The following is a 17,614-nucleotide window of genomic DNA, read 5'->3' on the forward strand; positions in this document are numbered from 1 at the left end:
TCTGACAGAAGCAGCCTCACTTACCTTTGTTTTCCACCGTAGACGAGGGGAGACATGGATCTCTCTGTTTTGCCAAATAACAACCATCCTGACAAATTCCTGCGGCTCGATGTGAAGTCTTTCATGAGGAACTCAGCTCTTCTTCAGGCCAGCCTGGTGAGGTTTCCAGGTGGGAATCACCCTGCCGCCCAGCACTGGCAAAACCTCGTGTACTCACAGGTAAAGTCCAGGACAGCATAAAGCCCCCAGGCGAGGATCAGTTCTTTCTCACTACCTATTATTTCCTTATTTGTGCAGGGACGGTGGGGGGAAGGCTGTAGGGAACACGGTACAAGGTGGCTGCCCTTGCAATATTAAAAAGGTCTTTCTCTCTTCCTTAACGTAAGGAAACTCTCTGATCACTTTATAAAATATGTGAATTCCTGCAAACATTCATTTTCCGCCAAGCACTAGCTTTGCAGCCCGTCCTCATTTTATTGCCTAGTTTTCATTTTACTCCTTTCCTTCAGAATTTTTCAAACCACTTGTTACTTTTGCAAATAAGACTCTGGGGGGAAAATCTACATCTCTCTTCTGGTGCATTCTAAGCCCAAAGCAGCAGAAGCTTAAAAAGGGACTCAAATACAGCCTCTGAGACCACTGGGGAACTTGCTCTTGCCTTATGTAGGCTGGCTCCCTTTCATTTCTTGCAGAGAAGAGTCAGCATAACAATGGAAACCCAATGATTGAAGGAAAACAAAATAGAGGGAACTCTTCCCTTTTATTTTAGATACTCTTATTTTCTGCAGGTATCCATGTAGACAAGACATAACAATCAAACCTTCAAACCCAGTGCACACTTTATTTTTTCGCTTTCTTCTTTTGCACCTTCCTTCTTTTTGCTGACCAAAAGAGAGGAATAAAATTGTGATGAGTTCCATGTGCTGGAATAAACATAAAGGCCCTGACTGTTGGAAGGCTCAAGAAACAGGAATAATCTTTGTTTTAAGACGTGAGGGCTAATGGGGTTAAGGGTTAGTCAATTTAGAAACAGGAAGAAGCATTTCATTTCAGAACAGATGTGACTGACCTACAAACCCCTGCAAGTCATTAAGTCCTTTGGAGTGGTTCAAATTCCCTGAACAGAAATTTGTTTTCTTTTAAGAAACAGTTGCTACTCATGAGTCCTGGTGTAAAGTGACTCCTTTGTGGTGTGTTTGTGGGCTCCTCGGGACCTTTATCATGAGATCATTCAAAATCAAGTACACTCAAATGATTATGTAAGTGTTTCCTCCACCTATAAGGGTTTTAATTTATTTCCATCATAAGGCAGCCTGTTATGACAACTGACTTTTTAAAAAATTTTGCATCCTTCCCTTTTGGAATCCTCAAAACTCTTCCCCCCACCCATACACACCTTTTTGGTTATTGTTTTCGTGTTTTAAGTTAAACACAATAAATTCCTCCTCATTGTTTATGCCACGGAATAAAATGACTCAAAAATCAGTTCAGAAAACCTTGGCCCTCCTATGCTATGAAGTTTAGTAGAAGAAAACATATCCAATAAATTCCTTTGAGGTTAGAACGTATCAATCTAACATCTTTTGTTTGGTACTGGAGTTGACCTATTTCCTTCACGGGAATCTTCACAGTTTAAAGCTCTGTTGAATGTTGTTCCTAAACCTGAATGAAATGCATCCAATTTTTAAGGGGCATCTTTCTCAATAGGTAGGCCCTGATGAGTTGAAGCGGTTATTTAACAAAAAAACAAGGAGGTAAAAATCTGCTATGAATGTCTTTAGATATGTTATTGGTAATTTTTTTAATTGTTCTTTGAGTTTATTTATTTATTCTTGAGAGAGAGACAGAGAGAGTGAGCAGGGGAGGGGCAGAGAGAGAGGAAGAGAGAGGAAAGCAGGCTCTGCACTGTCAGCGTGGAGCCTGATGTGGGGCTCGAACTCACAAACTGTGAGATCATGACCGGAGCAGAAACCAAGAGGCAGACACCTAACCAACAGAGCCACCAAGGCACCCCTGTTATTGGTAATTTTAAACTGCACATGAACTCGATTTAATTATCCTTTTACCCTAAAATAACATTAAAATGACAGAATAAAGGCTAATTTACTATTGAAATAACAGGGTGAGGGGAAATAAATCTTACAAATTCAGTTGGCTGGGTAGCCATGACACAAATTAGGACTAACAATTATTTGTATTTACTACTTTAATTTGCAATATGTGAATAAGTAGTTCTTCTCTCATTAGCTGTTATTTTAAAAAATCCAGGAGTGATATATTTGTGGGATAAAATAAATACCTAAAATAAAGGACTTACTAAAGTTTTAAGTAGCTGTAGAGATACCTGAAAGAAGGCACAAAGTATATCAGGTGCATTTGAGACGTTAAGGGTGCATAAGGTGGCACTGTCAGAAGTTCTTAATTAAAAACCCTCAGTCTGCTGGGGATGCATTAAACCAACAGGAAGAGCATCGAATAAAGAGGGTGGAAACCTGGTTTCTTGTCTCACATCCACAGTAAGCCACTTTAAGAGACATCTATTGTGGCTCTTACTTGGTTCATGCCTCAATATTTTCACTTGAAAAACTAGAATAATATTAATTTTACATATTTGTTTTAAAATGAGAACAAGTAAAATAACATGAGGTAAAACAATTGAGAGGAAATATTTCCCATAAAAGTTTAAAAAACGTGTGTTGTTGTTGTTGTTGTTAGACAGCAGTCTGTTGTGTGTGTTGAAATTATCCTTTCATTAGACATTGCAAAACAGTAGATAATACTACTTGCATTTTTTTATTTATAGTGTGGATGGAGGGGTGTATGTGCTTGTGTGTAGATGGTGGTGTTAGGGAATATAGTCAATACATCTGTGAATCCATAACTCAAGCAGTAGATTTTTTACTCACACGAAATCTACACAGATTTCAGAGTTGTGTCAGCTTACCGCTGGGTCTCACACCACCCAGGTGCGTGGTGTTTGGGATTCAGACTACATCACGAAATGTCAAAGGACTTAACCTAACAACAATTGCCTTCAAAATTAGTGGTGATTCAGAAGTTAAAACACAGATCTCATAATCCCGAATGTGAAGTTGAATTCCTAACTATATGCAGCATATTCTTATCCATCTCAAAACTTTTCTATAAAAATTCACATAACATTTTCAGGGGAAATTCTTTAAGCCATTATTACACGTGAAAGCAATTGTGGGCATATAGAAAAGCAAGCACTCGTTCTCACGCATGCCTATAGTTCAGGATGCTGTGAATTCCATGCCTGGCAAATACACAGGTCATCCATGTTTGCAGGGAGAGAGTATGAGCATATATTTCTTGATTCTACTATATTTACTCCTTCTTAAATTCTTTCAGTAGAGAAGCAAAGAAGCTTCACAATAAATTTCATCTCAGTGCAATGAACAAATGTTCGCCAAAATCTAACGTTTCTGGTTGTTAAAATAATTTGGCGCATGTATCTGATGAAGGCATGTGGAATTGTATTCTAAATATTTCTGCCAATCGCTTTATAAAACGAGGTAATGAAAGGAAAAGGGTGATTTTTTTTTTTAGTTTAAATGATAAAATATGTTTTGTTTCAGATAATGTAGTGCCCCCCCCTTTTTTTGATTAGCAGTCAGACTTCAGAGTCATTTCAGACTAATCTCTTTGTTTTATCTTTTCCTGGCTTCCATCACATCTTTTTCAGAACCCAATAGCATTCCATGCTAAACGTGTGAGCTGGAGCAAAAGACCAAGGATAAGAGGTTGCTCTTCCCTTGATTTCTAGGCAGTGTCATTTCCTGGGTTTATTTCCTAGTCATTTTCCTCACTTTTTGTTACAGTCTTAAGAGCTATCTTTTCCCCTATGTTCTAATGTCTCTTCCATCTCAGTTTTTTGTTTTGTTTTGTTTTGCTTGTTTGCATACTATAATTGTACTTAATGATCTGTCTCTGGACAGGTCCCTGAAATCTGTTTTGCCTTCTCTAAAAATGTCTCTATTCCTAATCCTCCAATTAGCGTTCTGAAAAGAATGCCCTGCATATACATTAGACTCCCATTTTTAAGCCTATATTTGGGGAAGAGCCTTTGAGGCTCTTAAATTATTATCTAGGAAGTAGATTGATGGGCACCACTCAGTTGTTCAGGGATTTACTTGCAAATATCAGAACATAATTTATCAAGTTATGCTAAATTTATGCAGCTCACAAAATCTCCAGTGGGGTCTGGAATTTAGCCTTGGATGGTGTGCTGCCAGAAACAACACCTAAGCTGTCTCATCATACTGCTCTCAGATCAGACCCAAATGCCTCTTGCACTAAAGCTTTTATTAAGGATGCTCTGAGTATTACAATAGCATGTGTGGGAGGTTAGGTGGAGGAGAAGGCAGGAAACAAGTTTCAAGAAAGGCCTGTGTCAGACAACAAAGGTTTGGTAATTGTTGTCTGAGATTTTAAATTTTATCTTGAAAATTTTGAGGGGTTGGTGAAAACTTATCCTAGCAATTTGGGAAACAGAATTACTGGGGTCACTGGGGAGCTGATTTTGTTTGTATACCCACAAGTAATAGATAAACCAAATGCCTTGTTTGCAAGGCATTTATGATTATGAAAGGGACTTCGTTGTATGTACAGATTAAATTGGGGAAAAATGGAAATCTTTATAATCTTGATTCTCCCAATCCATAAACATGGTATATCTTTTTATTTATTCAGTTCTTCATATGGCCCTTCAATGATATCTTATAATTCTCCACATAGAAGTTTTCATAAAGTTTGTTAGGTGTATATCTAAATATTTATATCACCATTGCTTTTAAGACTAGAACCTTTTAAATCATGTTTCATAATAAAGTGTTACTCATGCATGCCATTGATTTTTATAGACTATGTAATTGTTATATATTAATCTTAAATCCAGGAATAGTGTTAAATCTCTTTTATTTTGACTGTAAACATCCCTACATCTAATCATGCTATCCGCTATTTTGTTTTATTTAAAACCCTATTCCTTTTATTTATTTTTCTGTTCTTATTGTATTGCTTAGGGCTTCCACTGAAATAATATGTGAATGTTTGTGATTACTGACATCCTCGTATTAATTCTGAAACTAAAACAAATGTTTCTGATATTGCAGCCATTTGGTAAACTATGCCCTGGAAGTTTTATGTAGATTCTCTTAATTAATTTTTAAAGATCCCCTACTATTCCCAGGTGGTTAGGAAAGTTTGCTTTAAATATGTTTGAATGTTTTCAAAATCTTTTTCAGAATCTGTTGTAAAATTCTGCATTTTTTTTCCTGTTAATGTGATGAGTTACATTCATCTTCTAATTTTAAATCACCCTCCAGGTAAAAATTATTTCCTGATATAAATCTTATTCTGGTATGTATAATTTATATGTATTGTAGGATTCTTTTTAGCAATAGCTTATTCATGACTTTTGCATTGTGCTTATAAGAGAAATTGTCCTATAATTAAATTACCTTTTCTTTTACTTACTGCCTTTGTCTGGAGTTTATGCCAAGCTTTCATAAAGTGAATTGGGGAGTATTCCTTGTTTTCTTATTTTCTGGAAGTGTTTGACAAAATATAAATGATCTGTTTCAGGGATATCTAGTAGAATTTGACTGCAATATTCTCTTGGCCTGATAATTTTCAATTAGGGGTAGATGTTAAGTTATTGATTCAATTAATCAAATTATCACAGGTTTATTATCATTTTCTATTTTTTCTTTGCTTAAAATTTTTTCAATGTTTATTTATTTTTGAAAGACAGAGAAAGAGAGTGCAAGCGGGGTAGGGACAGAGAGAGAGGGAGACACAGAATCCGAAGCAGACTCCAGGCTCTGAGCTGTCAGCACAGAGTCCAAACGGGGTTCAAACTCATGAACCATGAGATCATGACATGAGCTTAAGTCAGATGCTTAACAGATTGAGCCACCCAAGCCCCCCTATTTTTTTTCTTAATTAAGTTTGATAAGTTATATTATGAGGGAAACTGCCCAGTTGCACATAAAGTTTTTAAGTTGCTCATATTATTCTCCTATTACATTTATTAATCTCTGCTATGTCTCTTTCATTGTTTCTTTACATTTCTAACACTGGATTTGTGTCTTTTTATTTTTCCTGAGCTGTATTGCCAGACATGTTTTAATCTTTTTAGCCTCTCCAAAGAAATAGTTTTCAACATTGTTCATCCTATTATATATTTGTTTTTTAATTTGTAATATTTATTGATTTCTACTATCTTTTTTATTTGTTTAAATTGCAGTTAACATACAATGTAATATATCTACTTCTATCTTTATTGTTTCTTATTACCTCATTTTCTCATTCTGCCTTTATAATGCAGGAAAATATTTTTGTAATACTCCCTCAAAATATCATTTCAACTCCACCCAACAATTTTACAAATGTAGCATTTTCCATTTCAATTCTATTCTAAATTTTTAATTTCCATTATTTCTTTGAAGTGTGGGTTTAGTTTTCTACAAAACGTGGTACTTTAACTTTTTGATATAAATATACAAATTTCTAACTAAGTTGACTGTGTTCAAACAGCACAATCCATATAATACTGAGTCTTTGAAATTTGTTTTAAAGTCTAGTACATTATCAACTTTTGTAAATATCCAGTGTATATTTTAAAATTAATGTATTCAGTTGTTTAATGAAGATGTCAGTATATGTGACTTGATCAAACTCGGTTTTATTGCTCAAATCCTTTATCTTTAGTAATTGTTTGTCTGCTTGATAAAAATTCTCTGCATAAATTTCTCCTTGTAATTATGTCAAGTTTTGCTTTATAAATTTTGATACTATTTTATTAGATACATACAAGTTTAGAATTGCTATATTTTACTGATGATATCTGTCTTTATTCACTTTCTAGCAATTCTCTGTAACTAACAAAGTCTTTTATTTTAATACCTATTTTGTCTGCTAAATATATACTTTCTTAGTGGTTAGTCAGGCTAAGTTATGTTATGGAAACAAATTTTAGTGAGTTAACACAATAAAATGTATCTCTCACAACATCTGATGTGGGTGATGTAGATGTCCTAAAGGCCTGGCTTCCAAGTGGAATCCAGACTGTTCCTTTGAGGGTTTACTATATCAGAATCTCCATAGGTCTGAACATTGGAAAGAGAGTAACCCAGGAATCTTTCAAGGGATTTTAGGGGTCAACCATGAGTTGTTAGTCATATGTCCTTGTTGTTGTATGCCCTTAAGAAGAAATGGATTTGCTAGTTAGGCTTTGCCACAGTTTATCATTCTGTCAAATATATTTACACACTATATATATATATATATATATATATATATATATATATATATAGTGTGTGTGTGTGTGTATATATATATACAGTATATATATATAGTGCATATACATATATAAATACTTATATGTTAAACATATTTACATAACATATATTATATATGTACACAATATATAAATAACACACATATATATATAAACTCTCCCTTTCTGAATGGGAAAAATTAAAGACACAGCCGTCACTATTCCAAAGTAATTCTGAGATCCCATGGGAGTAGTTTGCATGGCCTCCTTCTTTGAGGATATGGAAGATTGATTAGGGCATGATTCTGCTTTTTAGAAGGATTTCTGATGCATTGTTCTCTATAGTCCTTGATTACACTCTTTAGGAAGCATCTCCTTGTTCACTTTTGTCTTTTGCCACATCAGAAGTAGACCCTGCTTCAAGGACAGACTTCAAAGTTTACTCCTACTCAAGGACATTTAGAAATCTAGGATTATTGTCATTGTTTTCTTTTGTTTTGTTTTAATTTTAAATATTTAAAAGCTTTTAGGTGTAGGCTTGTGATTTCTTTGGTAATACATTCTTTACAGAATTTAGGAAGCTATTTATTAATGTATCTTACCTAACATAACTGACTACTTGCAGTCACTTTTATATGCCAGTAAACACACCTACGTTCTTTGAAGACATAGCTCTCAAATAGGCTGTAATGCCTTGCTTTTCTGCCTCCATTTCTGTATTTTTAGAGTCAGTGACAACCGCATAGAGGCTCTCAGGGATAACAGTTATGAAAGCACAGCCTAGCATGATCTTTATCTTGAGTCATTTTATTCAGTTGAGAAATTTCAATAGGTATTTTTTACTCAATTCTTTTAAAAAAAAATAATTCTGTGTTTTAGTATTGAGATCTACAGACTTTCAACAATAGAAGGCATCACATTTCTAGATGCCTAGATTCCTCTCTACTTTCTTTCTTCTTTCCAACTATGCAGCTGTCTCTAATCTCATCTCTTTCTTGTAGCACATTAATGCTATGATTATTGTAATGTCATTATATGTACATGAATTCTCTGATTATTTCACAAGTATCTCTCCTAGAGCTACAGGTGATTAGATTCCAAATTACAACAAATGACATTTATGCAAAAAAAAATTTTTTCCTATAGGATATGAATAACCATCATTCCAGCTTCTGATGTTTCTCTCAGACCTTTCCACTCTTTGGCTGCAAGTCCATGCCACATGTTTGTGGAATTTCAAGATCTACTACTTTATTAGGGAGGATAGACTAGGCTGTACTAACACATAACCCCACAAAATACCAGTAACTAAAAAGAATGTTCATGCTCACGAGAAATCTAAAAAAGGGCAGGTGGATTTTAGAGGCAGCTCTTTTTCAAGCAATAACCCATGGCCTCAAGTTCTTTCATCCTGTAGTTCTGCCATCACAGAACCCTTACTTAACAGTGACACAAAAATGGAAAATGAGCCAAAAATCTTGTGGAAGATTTCAGGGGCCAGGCTTGGAGGTGGTTTAGCTGGCCCCAATTTAACTTCAAGCCAGACTGGGAAAGACAGTCATCCATCCTTTATGCTTAGGAGAAGAGGATAAAATTCATAGGCATTTAACCAGTCACCACAATACATAGCTCCCATTCTTCTTCATTTGCCAGTATATCTTTTCACATTCTTTCACTCTCATTTTTGAGTCCTTATATTTTAGGTACTCCTCTTATAAATATCACATAATTTCATTTAATTTTAAAAATCTGACCTGACAATCACTGTCTTTAAATAAAGAATTTAGTCTATTTACATTTAACATGATTATTTCTAAAATTGTTCTATTTTGCTGAAGTTCCCCCATTCTTGGTTTCAATTTTATTGTCTTATTATCAAGTTTCCTTTATCTTTTTTTCTATCGCTGTACTGATTTAGAAACTATGGATTCTTTCTCAATTTTTTACTAAGATTTCTATCCTCTCACTAACCTGATTTCTTAAAATGTTCTAATAAAAAATATTTGTGTTAAATTTTACTGTCAAGTGACTTAGTTATCCCTTATTCAAAAACTCACAAATTAGGGGTGCCTGGGTGGGTCAGTTGGTTGAGCATCCTGCTCTTGATTTCAGCTCAGATCATGATCCCAGAGTTTTGGGATCAAGGCCTGCACTGGGCTCTGCACTGAGTGTGGAACCTACTTAAGACTCTCTCTCTCCCCCTCTCTCCATCTCTCTCTTCCACTCCCTCTACCCCTTTCCCCCACTCATGCTATTGCCCTCTTTCTAAAATAAAAAAAAATTGTAAATAAATTAAAAATTGTTTAAATTCCCAAATTGGTGATTATTATCTCTGTTTTACCATAAAATCAATACTTACTTAGATATATATAGAGAGAGATAGATAGACTTATCAATATTTTTTCCATATTCCTTTTTGTTTTGTTTTGTTTTGTTCGGCATTTCTTCTTAATTTTTCCTTTTATTATCAAGTTTCTTTCTGGAGTACAGTTTTTTTAGAGGCTCTTTCTTTATTGGTCTATTAATTGTATACTCTCAGTTTTTGTTTGTCTCAACGTGCACTCTATTTCACTAATTTTACTGATTGATAGTTTACTTATATATAAATGTTGTAAATAATGATTTAAGTGTATAAAAGATAAATGGACAAAGTAATGGTGATACGGAAAAGTCCAGGTAAGCTTTGAAATGTTACTTTCCTTAAATATTTTAAAATACAAATTATTGTAGAGTCCATATGGCTAAAATAATAGAATTACTGTTGAATTTTCCTTTGGTAAATATAATCTAGTGGGGTCAAGAGTTAGAATCAAATACATGCTTTTTTTTTCCCTTAGGCTATTTGAGAAAAATTATCAAAATGTGAATGAACCTCAACCATCATTAGTATTTTTATATTGCTATCGTATTCTTAGTAAAGAATATTCTATTATATACCTTAGTAAAAATATTCTATTAGTTTTCCCTTCACATGCCTTCATACATGAAATTGTCATGCAACAGAAAAATAAATGGCACCATGTAGTAAGATAAACCCCAGACTTCCAAGAATATGGTTTAGAATTAAGGGTTTGCATGTTCTTTTTACACTATAGGTCTGATTAATTTTTATCTTGTGCCTGTTAGTTTTTCAGGGTCTTTATACACTGTAATAGAGTCTGTTATTTTTTCCTGGCCCCCAAACTGTATTTTCCTCATTTACAGAGCTTTCTTATTTAAGAAGCTCAAAGAATAGTCTAGTAGGCAAGAGAACTGACAAAGCAAATTTGTCAGTGTCCAAAGAATTATCCCTCTCAAAGATGATCAAAGATATCTATTCTCGAAAAAAACAAAAAAGCCTTGAGTCAGAATTATGCTAAGCTGAAATGATCTAAATTTCATATCAAATTGTTTTCATATCAAATTCAGAAACATGTTTTATGAGGTCATCCATCTTAAAGACAAATGCTAAGTCAAGATGATGTATTATTTCATTGCAAATTTCAGTATTGTAGAATATAAATTGATTTTCAGACCAACAACATAATAAATTCAGAGAAGATCTCCAAGTTGACCGCTAAGCATGTCAAAAATGTATGGGTTAAGGAAATTAGGGAAATGTAAGGCTGAAGAGAATGTGAATGGTTTTACCTAGATGATTTTTTTTTGGCTTATCAGCCATTTCAAAAGGAAACTATATGTAAAATTAGTTTACAATTTAGCTTAGATAAATACATATTCAATGTGACCTATATACCCCAATATATGCTGAGGAATCAGTATAATGGTGATAATAAAGATGACTAAGAGGAATATCAATTGCTATTGAACCTGTTTAGGAAGTCTGAAATATGTGAAACATATGCATTAAAAAATTGCTGTAAATTAGTGAAATGTGTCACTAGCTTTCAAGGGTTAACCCTAAGTTTTCTGAAAATTAACTTATGTGAAATTCCTCTCCCTTGAAGCCCCATGATAACTGAGGCATTACTCTATAAGCTTTTGTTTCTTCTCAACTTTATTTAACCAATGAACAAATTTCAATGGAAATATTTTCTACCTCCATGATACTTTTGTAGCCATAAGAAGAAAGAAAGAAAAAAAAAGCAAAATACAAATCTGAAGGTCAGATCAGACACAAAAACACAACTGGCGTCCACTGTTAAACTTGGGACACTGGTTGTCCTTGGGCAGGGGAAGGGCAAGGCAGAGTGAGGTGTGCTGGTAGGTGCTCTGTTTCTTGGTAGCGTCTCGGGTTTATTTGGTTTGTGAAAATTTATCGAGCTATACATTTATGATATGTGCGATTTTCTATGGTATATTTTGCTTCAATAAAAAAAGATCTAAAAAATCTGCAAGTCAATATTAGAGCCATCTAATAGCCACCTGGTCTGTACACATATAAAGGAATATGATGCTGTTCCGTCCTCCAAACTGCCTGAAATAGGAGTCCCAAGAGAGTTTTTGTAAAAGCCAAGGCACATCTATAAAATGTTTGTAATCTTCACTTTGCTGGATTAATCCGGCAATGCTAAATATTATTTTTATCGGTCGTGGAATGCACAAATAGAAAGAAGTAAAATGTTATTAAATCTCAGTGCAAGTGAGCTGGAAAAGAAATTGGCTTTGTTCAGAATTCTGCAATCGGAATTAAAGGACAGCGTTCTTTCTCTGTAGTGATAAAATAGCATTTTAATGAATGATTACTAAAGCTGAGGAAGATCACATGCAAAGAAAAAACTCAGTTAAGGACAGGATTCTAGGTCAGACCAGATCCTAGAATCGTTTCCTCGTTCATTGTCCTAATCTGTTGGGGTTCCAGGCAGAATCAGCAAATTTTCAGGGGCGGTTATTTCACATTTCATCCTCCGCCATCAGTGAGTGGCCCATTGGTAAGAGGAGACTTGTCTCTGTGCCTCCTAACAGAGAGAGAAGAAGACTATCACTGCTCAGCGAATGAGAGGACCCAGTGCACAGCGTGCTGTTGCTACGGATCATCCCCCACCATCCCTGTCCTCTGTTCTGAAGAATAACCCACTGTACGGTGACATAAGTTTGGAGGAAGCTATGGAAGAAAGAAAAAAGAACCCCTCGTGGACCGTTGAAGAATATGACAGGCATTCCCTGCACACAAATCTTTCTGGACACCTGAAGGTACTCAAAGCAAAGAATCACCTTCTTCAGTTGCTGAAGAAGATCAGTTGAAGTTTCCTTTTTTAAAAATGGATATAAGGGTGCCTGGGTGGCTCAGTCGGTTAAGCATCCCACTTCTGCTCAGGTCATGATCTCACAGTTCATGAGTTTGAGCCCCGCATCGGGCTCTCTGCTGACAGCTCAGAGCCGGGAGCCTGCTTCAGATCTGTGTCTCCATTTCTCTCTGTCCCTCCCCTACTCATGCTCTGTCAGTCTCTCTCTCTCTCAAAAATAAATAAACATTAAAAAAATTTTTTTAATGGGTGTTTAGGTGACCACCCCTTTTTACTAGACCCAAATGTCCAGGTGTCAGATCATCGTGGCATCTGGCATCCTTTTCTCTGTCCTAGTCAGTACATGTTTATTGATTTCTTCTGAGTTTTACAGTGTCAGCAATTATTGGCATCTGTATAGTGTGGAGAGGAGGAAATGATGTGATACAGGAAGGTTTACCTAGAAGGTAAAAGGTTTTTCAAAGTTAATTTGGTAGATTATGTATGTTTTCCCCTAGTTTTATGACCATTTATTTCATGAATACTTAAGAATTCCCTATTCTGCATTTATTCAAAAATATTTATTAAATTCTCTGTCTTAGGCACTGTGCAAGGCAGTTCTCATCAAAGGTCACCTTATTCCAAGCCCACTCAATGATTTAAGATTGCAGATTTACATTTTGGACATTTTCCTGTGTCTCAGTAACAAAACAAAACAAAAACATTTCAACACAGGAAAAGTATGCAATGAACTCATTCACCCAGCCTAAACCCAACTTCAGTTTTTCTTTCCCCACCGCCCACCCGCACTCCCACCCCAGCCCCCTGGTGGTGTCCTCTGTCACGTGTATAGAAGATCTAGACATACCTGAACATCAGGGAGGGTGGCCCTGTATTTTTTACTAGATTCCTCCTCAGCCTCGGTTTGCCCTAGGGTCAGGGAGGCCCGACATTTTCCATATACCCTTCATGTAACAAGGTGTATCTGCTCTGAGCCCCGTAACTTAAGCACCTGAAGATTTCTTTCTGTTGAAAAGGGGATAGCATTGTGTCCCCTTAAAGTCTTACACTTAAAAATCTCCTATGTGCACTCTTGAAATATCTTCTTGTCCAGAGACTTTGAGGTTTTTTAATCTCCTAATAGATTTGATGTATCTACTTAATCTAGCCTTTTTTCCAGGGAAGTTTCCATAACAGACACTCCCCCCTAGCAACAGTAATCTTGTGTTTTGTTTTCTTTTGTTTTGTTTTTATCAGGAGTCTGAAGATCAGGACCTCTAAGAAGTCACTTTCTTTTTTTCTCTTTTTTTTTATTAAGTTTTTATTTTAATTCCAGTGTAGTTAAAATACAGTTATATTGGTTTCAGTTGTACGATATAGTGATTCAACAGTTCCATACATCACCCAGTGCTCATGATGAAAATTGCACTCCTTAATCCCCATCACTTATGTCACCCAACCCAATCCCCCTCTCCTCTCCCCTCTGGTGACCATCAGATTGTTCTCTATACTTAAGAGTCTGTTTCTTGGTTTCTCTCTCTCTCTCTTTCTCTCTCTCTCTCTTCTCTCTCTTGTTCCTTTGCTTGTTTGTTTTGTTTCTTAAATACCACATGAGTGGAATCATATGGTATTTGTCTTTCTCTGACTGACATACTTCCCTTAGCATAATACTGTCTAGCTCCATCCATGTTTTTGCAAATGGCAGGTTACATTCTTTTCTATGGCTGAATACCATCCCAATGTGTGTGTGTATATATATATATATATACCATATCTTTATTCATTCATCTATCAATGGATAACTGGGCTGCTTAAGAAGTCACTTTCTACAATTAGGAAAAAATGTATTGTTTTATTTTGCAAGCATTTCTTGACTGTATGCTAGAGCTTCTTCTCCCCTCCATGTTGTTCACATGAATGGCAAAGGGACTATAAAGATGAGTATTCCTGTCCCTGTTGTCAAATAGTTAATCTAACTGATCAAAGTAACAAACCATAATTATAAAACAAGATAGAGCAAGAGGATAGTGTTTGTAATAATAGTAGAAAGTGCTATGCAGATTCAAACGAGGACAAAACCACACTGGATTATAAAAAGGCTTCATGAAAAAGTTAATTTATGCTGGACTTGAAGAATGAGTAGAATCCCAAAAGATATGGAGAGTTTGCATGAGTGGGGAAGCTCTTCTGTCAGGAGTAGCAAGAAAAAACGCACAAATACAAGAAAGTGAGAGAGTTTGTGAGAACAGTAGATAGTCCAGTGTTGCTGGCACTGTAGTGTAAGTAATAGAATAAGGCTCAAAACCACTAAACAGAAAAGTTCAAATGTACGGCTGAGGAGATTGAACATCATTGGCAATGAGGAATAATGTTTCTGTTGGAAAATTCCATGAGTTATGTTTAGGAGGATCAAATGTAAATATGATAGATGTATTGCTTCACTAAAACCAGAGTCAGTCCCCTCCCTAACCATCCTCCACATATACAGTTACCTCAGAGCTTTTACAGACCTCATGATACCATTTTTCAGCACTTTTTTTTTTTTTAATATGAGAGGGGTGGGGCATGGGTGAAGGGCAGAGGAAGAGAAAGAAAGAGAATCCCAAGAAGGCTCCATGCTCAGTGCAGACCCAACGTAGGGCTCAATCCCAAGACCTTGGCATCATGACCTGAGCTGAAATCAAGAGTCAGACATTCAACTGACTGAGCCACACAGGTGCCCCAAGCACTAAGTTTTTAAAGAGATGTTTCTGGAAATCATGACGTTTGTTCTCATTAGAATTTCTTTCTATACCTCATGAATTCAACTTCTTCATCGCCATCCTTATCCATAGCTCATAACTAGCAGAAAGAGCCCCTAACGTATGTTCTGAAACTTTTCCACCTCTTACAGGCTATAAAATTCCAAGTGCCTTTGGTCAGTCCCATTTTTCTAAAATACTAAGAGTTTTATCAGTAAGAAAGGAGAAAAGAAACCCCATATTTAGTTACCAGAGCAAACTACAAGCAGAATGTAAGAGAGGATTTCGACAAGGATTTCAAGATCATCTATCCTTCTGCACAGTTCATCCAAATTTTACTTTAATATTTTAGCTTTTCTAAGAGCAGGACATTGAAACTAGTAGCAATGTGGTCGAAGAATGGTATTGCCATCACCAGTATCCACCCACCTCCCTATACGTGAGCCATTCCTCTCCTGGCAGTGCTAGCCTGAAGGTAAGTCATCGACCCCTGAGGCTAGAGAGGCAGAGAGGGTGGGCAGGCTGGCCAGCCGGCTGCTAGCCATTGCTGATGAGAAATAATGATGCTATTCAGGGAAGCCTAGCCTCTCTTACTGCAACCATGACCCTTAAGCTTCACTCAGGGCAATAGGACTATTGGCCTTCAAACCTCTGAGAGTTTGTATCAAGTGGTGTGTAACGCTGACTGATCACTGATTGATCCTAGTCTCCTATGTAATTTTTTTTTTTTTTAGGAAAATCCTAATGACCTACGGTTTTGGTTGGGAGACATGTACACGCCCGGTTTTGATACCTTACTGAAAAAGGAAGAGGAACAAGAAAAGCATTCAAAATATTGTCGTATAGGTCTGATTTTGCTCCTTGTTGCCTGCATCTTGGTTTTCATAGTGACCGTTTGCATGTTTTTCACCTAAAGAAACTGCTGCAGACACAGACACTTGAAAGTTCTTAAAAATCTTTCTAAATAAACATTCGCAGAAAAACATGTTCAAGTAGTATGAATGTATGGTTGAATGTACAGCTCAATGTAATCATCTCGTAGAACACAAATGTTGCTGGAGATAAGCTGGCTTTCTCTCCTTTGTTCTACGAAATTTGTAAGAATTCCAGAATGGCTTTTTTCCTTTGGGAGGCAGGACTTCTGGGGATCACAGAAAAGTCACCATATACAACCAAAAGTTAACACTTAGAATAGAGAACGAAACCGCACCAATAATTGTCAGCAGCTTTGTCTTACCTCCTTGCCACCCCCACCCTCCTTTCCTCCCTAAGACAGCTGAGCAAATCAGGGGCACCTGGGTGGCTCAGCCGGTTTAGTGCCTGACTTCCACTCAGGTCATGACCTGGCAGTTCCGGAGCTTGAGTCCCCCGTGGTTGGGTGAGTAGCTCGCCCGGGGAGCCCCATTTCTTCCTCTCTCTCTGCCTCTCCTGGGAGTCTTTCTCTCTCTCTCTCTCTGTCCCTCACTCACGTGTGCCCCTCTCTCTCTCTCGAAGGAAGGAAGGAAGGGAGGAAGGAAGTTGAGCAAATCATTTTTTGGCTGCCAGATATACAGGTTAAAAACTTGTGGTTGTGCTATCTATTGCGTTGGATTCAAGCTGCTTTATCTCGTTTTGTTCCTATTTAAGCCAGAAAAAAAGGGGTGGTGGAGGGGCTTGACTCAAACGTGTTCTTATTTTCCCAGGATTCCTTTTTAATGCCTCAGTTTGATGTCGCACTGTCAGTACACCTAAACTTGAACAGGCCATAGTTATAGAATTAATTACACTTCTTTAGTTTTTTTTTAACGTCTACTTACTTTTACGAGATGGAGTACAAGTGGGGGAGGGGCAGAGAGAGAGGGATACCCAGAATCCGAAGCAGGCTCCAGGCTCTGAGTTGACAGCACTGAGCCCAATGCCGGGTTTGAACCCACCAGCTGTGAGATCATGACCTGAGCCGAAGTTGGATGCTTAGCCCACTGAGCCAGCCAGGCACCCCAAAATTAATTACCTTTCCAGCCAATCTTGCTTACTAATTGATCCGCATTGGCTAGTGTGACCTCTGGTGGCTCTCAGTGAGTATGTATCACCAGCCATGGCCTCAGAGGAAGGCCCTCCAAAAGCAGAGGAAATACAGCCGAGAGAATGGGATCTGAATCCTGTCTTCTGCTAACTGTGGGACCCTGGGCTAGTTATTGTCTCTGAGAAAGGATAAGAATCAGCTCCCCCGTGGGGCTTGCCTAAGGACTAAACAGGAGCCAGATAAGAACAATACTTGGGTCCTAGTAAGTAGTTGCATAGTTAAGGACAACTGTTGCAACTAGTATGTGCTAGTTTATCGGTACCCTGAGGTACCTGACATTGCCTACAGATAACCAGGGACATGATTCTGGCCACAGATAGAGAATCAAGTCACCTCCCTTAGC

General features: G+C 36.8%; 1 protein-coding gene across 1 annotated transcript; it reads left to right on the forward strand.

Annotated features, from left to right (window-relative positions):
* Window positions 1–54: 54 nt before the first annotated feature.
* Window positions 55–16,123, forward strand: MINAR2 (membrane integral NOTCH2 associated receptor 2). The gene is made up of 3 exons (XM_049649123.1): window positions 55–219; window positions 12,209–12,436; window positions 15,944–16,123. The coding sequence occupies exons 1-3, from the start codon at window positions 55–57 to the stop codon at window positions 16,121–16,123; spliced, it is 573 nt and encodes a 190-aa protein (XP_049505080.1).
* Window positions 16,124–17,614: the final 1,491 nt, after the last annotated feature.

The sequence above is a fragment of the Panthera uncia genome, assembly GCF_023721935.1.
Source record: "Panthera uncia isolate 11264 chromosome A1 unlocalized genomic scaffold, Puncia_PCG_1.0 HiC_scaffold_17, whole genome shotgun sequence".
In the NCBI taxonomy this organism is placed as follows: Eukaryota; Metazoa; Chordata; class Mammalia; order Carnivora; family Felidae; genus Panthera; species Panthera uncia.

Bases quoted from the DNA above. Each gene is read 5' to 3' on its own strand.
- MINAR2 (XM_049649123.1), top strand. From the start codon at position 55: ATGGATCTCTCTGTTTTGCCAAATAACAACCATCCTGACAAATTCCTG. The intron at 220-12,208 runs GTAAAGTCCAGG...GCCTCCTAACAG, and splicing joins AAAACCTCGTGTACTCACAG to AGAGAGAAGAAGACTATCAC. The intron at 12,437-15,943 runs GTACTCAAAGCA...TTTTTTTTTTAG, and splicing joins ATCTTTCTGGACACCTGAAG to GAAAATCCTAATGACCTACG.